This window comes from Eupeodes corollae, chromosome 1 (assembly GCF_945859685.1).
Source record: "Eupeodes corollae chromosome 1, idEupCoro1.1, whole genome shotgun sequence".
NCBI classification, from domain to species: Eukaryota; Metazoa; Arthropoda; class Insecta; order Diptera; family Syrphidae; genus Eupeodes; species Eupeodes corollae.
In genome coordinates this window covers 110,769,795-110,778,596 of record NC_079147.1, presented here as the reverse complement: position 1 = coordinate 110,778,596, position 8,802 = coordinate 110,769,795, and the positions used below count along the sequence as shown (strand labels likewise).

At 30.1% G+C, this 8,802-nt stretch overlaps 1 protein-coding gene across 1 annotated transcript; it reads right to left on the bottom strand.

Annotated features, from left to right (window-relative positions):
- Nucleotides 1–2,243: 2,243 nt before the first annotated feature.
- LOC129942723 (uncharacterized) lies at nucleotides 2,244–3,914 on the bottom strand. The gene is made up of 4 exons (XM_056051769.1): nucleotides 3,825–3,914; nucleotides 3,389–3,718; nucleotides 2,858–3,023; nucleotides 2,244–2,799 (listed from the first exon to the last, which is right to left on the bottom strand). The coding sequence occupies exons 1-4, from the start codon at nucleotides 3,912–3,914 to the stop codon at nucleotides 2,315–2,317; spliced, it is 1,071 nt and encodes a 356-aa protein (XP_055907744.1). The 3' UTR covers nucleotides 2,244–2,314.
- Nucleotides 3,915–8,802: the final 4,888 nt, after the last annotated feature.

Sequence of the window (8,802 nt, the reverse complement as noted above, 5' to 3'; positions counted from 1 at the left end):
TCGTAGGCTTGAAAGTGTTTATTAAATTCTTTGATATTAATTTGAGAGCAAACAATAAAAAGATTTTTATCTTTGTATAAAATATCAATTATTTCAAATAATTCGAACTGAGAACTTTTACATGCTAAATAAGAGTTATTTTTATATGTGATTCCCTTATACGTCACATTATCAGCTATTTGTGTGTTTTTTAGATCAGATTTTTCAAACCAGATTTGGTCAAAATATTTTTTTTTAGTTAAAACGTCGGATTTAAAATGACTTAAGTCTAAATCGATGAATATACCACCTTTATATTTTGTTAAAAAATAGGAGTTTTGTAGAGATGCTTTAACAGCAAGGGAATGAGGTGGGTTCAGCCTTGATGTGATGTTATTGAAATAAGCTTTGCCTTCTTTATGTTTGGCTTCAAAACGCATAACCCAAACATATCTCAAAGGACCGCACATTTGTATCGCCGTGGGATAATGTACCAAAAAATGGTGTTTAGGTTTGAGACTACTCCCGTATAATTTCACATAAAGAATATGATGATTTGTAATAAGTTTACTTAGCTCTTTTAAATCCTCCCCGCAGTATTCAGGTTTGAAAAGAAAATCAATTATTTCTAAGAGGTACGTTAATAAAATCCAATGTTCGTTTTGAGAATCAACTAAGTCCCCTACCATAAGAGGTAAAAAATTTACAAAACATAAGGCTTCACTCGCTGTCATTTTTAAATTAAATGATTTTAATCGTTTAATATCTATTGGTTGTGAAAAATTACCGACTTCTGTTTCTCCAAGAGGAAAAAACTGTTTTCTGCTGTTTAAAGTGTCAAGAGTAAGAATATTGTCTGATATTAAGCTGGTTATAATATTACAGAGGTCATAAATAACTATCCCTTCTAAAACGTCATGCATCATATCAAAGTAAACATTTTCACATACGTGAAAACTATCTAATGCATGAAAAATACATTCATTTCTTAAACCTGTTTCTGAAAAATCATCTTTCAAAAGATCTTCCTGATACTTTGACTTGTCTCTAATGTATTCAGTTTCCTCTTTATAATCAGACTTCATTTCCATTCGGCTTCTAGTACAGCATCGACAGAACCTCTTAGAACTAAATGATTTAACAAATCCAAATATGCTGTTGAGACCTAAATTATCTCCAACAATTAAGCCCAAAACGAAATGTACTCGAATAGTTTTATTACCAATACGTATATCTAAACCAGCTTCTAATATTTTAAGTTCTTCAACTAAATGGTGAAATGAAATTTCATTACCACAGCTTTTTAAATTGTCAGATAATATAAAACCACCATGGAACAAAAAGTCCAATTTTGATAACAAATGCTGTGGAAGAGATGGAAACGTATAGTAACAAGCACATATCGATGATGTATGAGTACCAAGAGGGTTATTGATTTGAAAGTCGTCAAAATACAAAATAAAGGGAATGACAACATCTTCAGTCTTAAACTTGCTTTTTTTGTTTTTGAATGTTTTGCCGTTTATAAAGTTTTGAAGATTTTCTTGGCTTAAGTATTTTTGTTGATTTTTCAGAGTTAATTCTAAAACTCCGGGCAATTGGAAAAAAGATCTGAATTGAAATTCTAATGGCATTAAGTAAACATTAATGCGTTTTTCTTCAAAAGTTGGCATTCCTTTCAATATTTTTTGAGATATAGTATTTTTTATTAAAAAAGTTTTTGGTTCCTCGTAAATACACATTTCCTTTAAGATTTTAAACATTCGGTGTTCAGTTTTTATTGATTCAAATGGGTCACTACAAAACATCATTATGCAATTAAGATCTGTTTGTACTTCAAAAGGTATCCTATCCGAAGTTATAATTTTAATCGAATTGGTCACACTTGTTAATAAGACTGAAATCATATTTTGAATCTCTATTACTTCCTTTCTGGGCATGAAAGTCCGAGCGTAAAGTTTTAAAGTTAAATTGATGACAGATATTTTAAGGTCACTTATAATATTTAAAATATCATACTCATGAACCGTGCTCTGAACTGCGTTAGAAGTGTTGGTAGGCTGGTTTGCATCTATATTAACTAATGGTAAATGATTTGAACAGCTGTCAATTTTAGGCTCCAGAGTCAATTGATTTGTTTCTAATTTTGAAAGCTTATGTAATTTGTTTAAATGGCGACGAAAAACTTTGAAACTTGAAAAAACTTGATTGCATTGACTTTGTTTACATTGCAGGTCGTAATTATCACTTATTAAATGATCATATTTAAAGTGGCGTATAAGGGAATCAACATTATGAAATTCTTTAAAGCATTTAAAACAAACAAACATAATAATTAATTTTGTTTGTTTGCGGAATTTAAAAATGATAAAAGCGCTGTAATGTTCGGTGATTTTATATCGAAAGGAGTATTAATGTTGTAAAAATATTTTTGAATAAAAATCCAACTAGGTTGGCATCCTAATGGATAACTTAACGATAGAACTTGGAAAATTTTGAAGCAATTATCAAAAGCTTCGATAAAAGAATCAAATTTAAACAATGTTTTATCTAAATAAACAAAAAAAGAATTTAAATTTATATCGTCTTCCCCAACTACTATGATAAATGGTTGTACTGTAAGTTTGATATTATAATATTTATTCACCAGTTCTTCTATTTTTTCCTTATAGTTGGTTATAAGGGGAAGTCTCAAAATAAAACTCTCTTGGGCATCGCTGATGGTGACCTTTCTTTTGTTGCTTCCTCGTTTGTCCTTAAACCTTGACACTGGAGGAATTACTGAATTCAATAGGATTGTTAGTAGAAAGTCTTCAGAATCTAAAATAAAAGAAATATTTTTCAACAATTAATAAATAAATAACATATATTTTCTTACCTTTTCCTATTTCTGAATTGGTTTTTAGTAATGAAAACCTTTTTCTGCAGCTTTCGTTGTGGATGTTGATTTCATAATAGTTTTTGATATTTTTTTTAAAATTTTCCCATTTGGACAGCAAAAGATGCTTTTTATTGGGGTACAAAAAATCGAAATCGATTTCAATCTGAAAGAACAATTTACGTATGTTTGTGTTTTATTTCGAAAAAAATCATACAAATATATAAATGTAAAAAAAACAAATAAGTTAGTTTAATATATTTTAGTTCTATTAAAAAGATAACAGCTTAAAACGTCTATGGTAATTTCTATCTATTCAAACGCCCCACAGTTTAGTAAAACCGAGAATAGCTTTGTTACATACACGCCTTAATTCAAATGAGAAAATGTATGTCCTTTACATATACTGGATTGTAAAATCCCAACTTGTAGTTGACATATGCATATACGTATGTATATATAAATCAGAACCAGAACTTTCAATTTTATTATCTAACAACTGTCTACTTAAAAATCGTTAATAATAATTACCAGTTCTGGTGCTCTCGCATCGCAAAATTTGGGCCAAGATTTAAAAAATTCATCATTTGACATGAGCTTCAATTCCTTTTGTCGGAGTGAAAAAGTCTTTTTCCATTTCTCTTTCACTAAGTTCCAATCTGAGCTGTCACGGCTCAAACTTGTTTTCATTGCCTCAGATATTGACATGTCCACTTCATCTTCGACAAAAGGAGTCTCATTGGTAATTGTTGTACACGAACTTTGGCTTGATTTGACGCGTTTGGAGCGACAATTGGCGTATCTTGAGTATAGACGACCGCTGGGATTTTTCTTTCCTTCTCTAGGAATAAAATAATAATCCTAAAAGGATATATAGAACGTCAGTGATTGAAAACTCTTTTTACTTTACGATTAAAAATTTTCCTAACCGATTCAAACCAAGTTTATAAAAAACTTAAGATCATACCTTAGCTTCTTCTTCATTAGGGAAAATTGAAAGAATTTGATCCACAATTAAGGGAAAATCTGATGGTTTTAAATTAATATCCGAGCACATAACTTCTTCGGTAATAATCTGAACAAGCCCGTCTCTGTCTATGTTTTCTAACCTGTTTTTTACTTTCGTAAGTTTTAAGTAAACTTTTTCCTTTTGAGGACGAGCTTAAGACTGATCTTAGATTCTATTAAATTTAAAAAAATCAAAAAGCTTTTTATTATCGTTAAAACAAGTTACATACAATCTTAGAGCTTCTTGCATTTGAGCTGTTGTCCTTAGTGGAATCAACTTTTTGCTGCCAGTTTTCAATTTTTGTATTTAAAGAAATATTTTCGTCGTCCTTTCCATACTTAAATGTAAAAAAAATAAGTTTCTTTTGAATTTGTTGAATTTTCAATGCTAAACCTGCTGTTTTCTCCAGAAAAAGAGTTTTTCTCGGAACTCTGCTCTGAGTCCGATGTTTGGAATAGCATCTCTTATATCATCTTTTGAAAGGTATTGTAAGCTGTGGTAAGTTATTTGTTTATCTGAATACAAAAAGAGAATATTTTCAACCATTGTATTCATACCATTCATTTATTGAAATATAGTTTAAGAATTTAAGGAATGTCAAAATAAAATTTCGACGCTAATCTCATCAAAATTTTATTTATTAACACAGAAGAAAAGCCTGGGTTCCTGAGGTCATTTAAAGTCGCAAAACTGACGAGGTAATTAACTCGTTATCGCTTGCTTCAGTTATAACGGTTTTTATGATTTTGGAACAAGTCTTCTTTAACTGCCTGTAGCTTTGCTAAATTTGGAACGATTCTTGATTTGTTTTCTGTACTTTTCTTAAAAGGACATAACATTATTTTTACAAAAAATGTAACCTAAATTTGTTTGTTTGTTTTGTTAAAAGCTTTAAACAGGAAGCGAAAACGAGTAAATTACCACATACGGTTTTCGACTTAAAATGACTTCAGGAACTCATGGTTTTCTTTTGTGGCGAGGTCTGTAGGGCAACCAGTATACAAATCAAAACTTACGAAAACAAAATGAATGTTAAATCTTTCTTACCTTTAAGGATTGGCAAAAGAGCATTAAGATTAAATTCAGTAAGTAGTTGAGACAATTTTTTTTCATCTTCGTTAATAGTTGTGGAATGATCAAATATTAATTGTACATTTATAATATCCCCATTTTCTTCTACTTGAAATAACTCTGTGTCAGTTGGGGTTAAGTTAAGTATTGTGTTATTCACATCTGATATGTTTATACTCTCCATATTCAGTTTATGTAAGATAGGCAACCTTAAGATAGAAAATTGAATAAAAAAAAAAAAACTAAAAAAACAAACCATACAAAATAATAAATAAATAAGCAAATGATACTATGCATAAATATCTGTTTGTAAACAAGGTCTTTTTGCAATTAGAATTTCATCCGTTCTTTTAGTAACTATCCAAGAAATACTTAAAAATTTAAACAGCACAAAATTGATTCCAAAGAATCAGTTTAATGTTTTATTTGGAAAAATATTTAAAGCTATCTATTGAAAAATGTTTGAGATAACACTTTGGAGACGTCTGTAAGCCATAAGGCTGAACCCAAATCGTCTGATCTACATACCTACATTAAAATTTGCTTCAGGTTTTTGTCCTAGAGTTCGTGCTTAAAATTTAAACGTTGACCTGACGTTTTTTCGTAAAAAAAAAAAACATTTTTGTATGAAATAGAATATGTATAAATTAGCTCCAAAAATAATAATATTCAAAATATTCAATTCGATATTTATTCTTTATTTCCCTTATCAGGAAAACGATTTTCGTAATTTCGAATAATTAAATAGAACATAATTCTTTGAACTATTTTTATCTAATAGACTGACTGCGAGCCCACAGCAATTTTTGGGTGTGATTGATAACAAAAATAAATTGAAAATGACTACTACATAAATATACATATTTGTTTCTACAATTACTTACCTTTTATTTCTGAAGATATCCTACAGAATGGTGATTCCAGAAGGTTCAAAATCATTTATGGATGCAATTTAACTTGAGTAAAACGTTTGGTCTGGTATATTTGTAAAAGATACACAAATAAGTGTATTATACATACATTCACAATGTTTTTGTTCATAAATTTCACTTCTTTTCGTTCTCAAAAACTTTAATAATTCACTTTTAAGGAAACACAACCGGCAATCATGGAGACGAACGACAAATAATGCAATTCCAGACGAAAAACGTAGTTAAAATAACAACAGTACAGTTATTTTTCTGGTGCCAAAGACGTTTGTGTTTATTTTAAGTATGTTTTCACTTTATTACAAACGCGCTCCAACATTCAACACAGACACACACATACCAGTTAACGACCAAAACACTATATGCGTTTTTCCTTTGATTTTAAGGTATTTTCTTTGACAGATGAAGCAGTGACGTCGATTTTAATACGTTTCAACTTTGATTTAAGGTTATCCCTTTTCAATATAAAGTAGAAAAGCATTTTATTCAAAATTTTATAATTTTTGATTTTAAATGTATCTTAGACAAAATGGCTATTTTATATTTGGCAAGATATTTATTGCATGAATATTTATGATGTGATACTTTATACCAATACAAAATAGAGAATATGGTTCTACATATTTGAATCATAGAAATAAATCAATTTGAAATGAATAGGTATAGGTAGGTACTGTTTCAAAAGTTCATTCGTGTTGATATTGTGTAAATAAATGAACGGTGTTAAACCAACTCATACAATTAGGAAACTTGTCTTAATATTTTTTAAAATGTCTGTTATTTCATATTTGATTAAGAATCAACGACTAAAATAAAAACGCATTTAAATCAAATTTGTTAACTATTTGTTTCAATGATCCTTCGTAACAAAATTCTTTGAAAACGCGTTTTGATTGAAAATCAAAATGTTTTTACTTTGATTTAAATAGTTTTTTTTTAAATGGGGAAAACTTTGAATTTAGTATGAGGTAACTAAATTTTACGACGTGATTTTTCCCTCAGTGTTATTATCGTTATTATAATATGATATATTATACATATATTATTGTAATTTTGTATGGTAAACATTAAAATATGTATAGCGCAAGTGCGATTGGATATATATTGTATATGTATACCATTTTGTAGATAATTTTGTTCTCTACAATTTTTGTTTGAGGCTTTTTACTGTACAAACAGTATGGAGCGAGAAATTAACGCAAAGGCTACTTGTTTTTAGCGAAAAATTCAAATTTCATTAAAAGTGTACACTTTGTTGGTCTTATAACGGAAAAACTATCAACTTGACGTGAAAATGTCATAAGACCATTTTTGTAGATAATTACCTCCTCTACAATTTTTGTCCACAACTTTTTTTTGTACGACCAATAAAAAACGAGATATTAAAAAAAAAGGCTAACTCCGTGACCTTTGACCTCGAATAACCTTTGATGCGTACATGATATCGAGGTCGACTTTTTACACATTGTTAACAACAACATAAAGAAGATGTGTACCAAAATTCAGCTAGGTGGGAATTTTTTCGAGCTGAAAACCTAATTTGACTAGACTAAAAATAGAATTAAGTTTTCAGTAGGTATATGAATTTTTTGTTTTGTTTTTCAAATGACTTACAATTGAAATTTGACTTCAATTGGATTCGGTTAAGACTGCGACAAGAAAACTCGAAAAAAAGTAAACAAATTGTCCGTGTCCCTTTTTTTAGTTCGTTGAACCATGAATTTGGGTGCCACTTATTTATAGGAATTGTTGAACTTGCAATTTAGGAATTTAGGACAGTATATGGAAATATCGATTTGCCATATTTTAGAAACACCCTAGAACTGTTTTATTTTATTAAGTTGCAACAGAAAGTTATTGTTATTGTTATTGACATTTTTCGACCATTCAAGGTCTCTAGAATCTTAACCAAAAGTTCGTAGAAAGATGTCTGTGTGTACGTTCGTATAAGCACGTGCGTTCCGGATGTTTTTTTGTCTCGGCTTATGCTAGCGACGACGCACGACAATTAAAAATATTTAAAAAAATATATAGGTACTACCTGTAAGAATAAAGCTTTTGACATATCGTAAAATTAAAAAAAAAAACCTAGTGGGGGTTTTTAGAAAATATAAAAAAATATGCTACTTCAAGTTAGTAAAAATTTGTTCAAAACCTTTCTTGAATAAACACATCATTTACTATATTGTTTTGTTTATCGGAGCACAAACCTGGACAGAGTTTCGCCTTCTCAGGAATTTGATACTCCGACTTCATGCAAGGAATTGTCTCCCTGTATCCATTCACTTGAATCGTTATTACGGGCGATTTCAATGTTCGTAGTTCTTCCATTCGGGCCAGGCAACACCCAAAGGAAAGTGTGCTAAGATTTTTGCTGAATCTTAATCAGCTGTCAATGTGTCTACTCTAACATCAGACGTTAAGGGCAGAGCAGAAAACACACTTGACTTGTTTCTCACTTCTGATCCTCATAAATACACAATCAATATTTCAATGTCCACATGCAGTAAGAATTGTTGGTCTTTCGTAAAAAACAAGGGGAATTCTTCCTCGGTTCCTAAGCTTGTTGTCAATGATACTCCTTAAGTTGGCTCTTTTAACAACACTTACTAATTTGCAAAGCAGTTCGCCAAAAATTCAACCTTAACAGATAGTATCATGGCTTCCCCAGTTCTTGAACGCGTAAATAATTCGATGGGACCAATCCTTTTTCGTACTCGAACTACGAGAGGTTTCAAAGATCTCAACATTGATAAATTCACTGGTGCGGATTGTATCCCTGCTATTATTCTGAAGAGACACCTCTTCACGATAGCAAAACCACTATGTAAGCTTTCCCAATTATCCTATTCTATATCCTTGCTCTCTTATCGAAAATGCGTGGATTCCTTTTTTGGCATTTCTAAAAAGACAAATTTAGAAAGAAGTTTCAAATC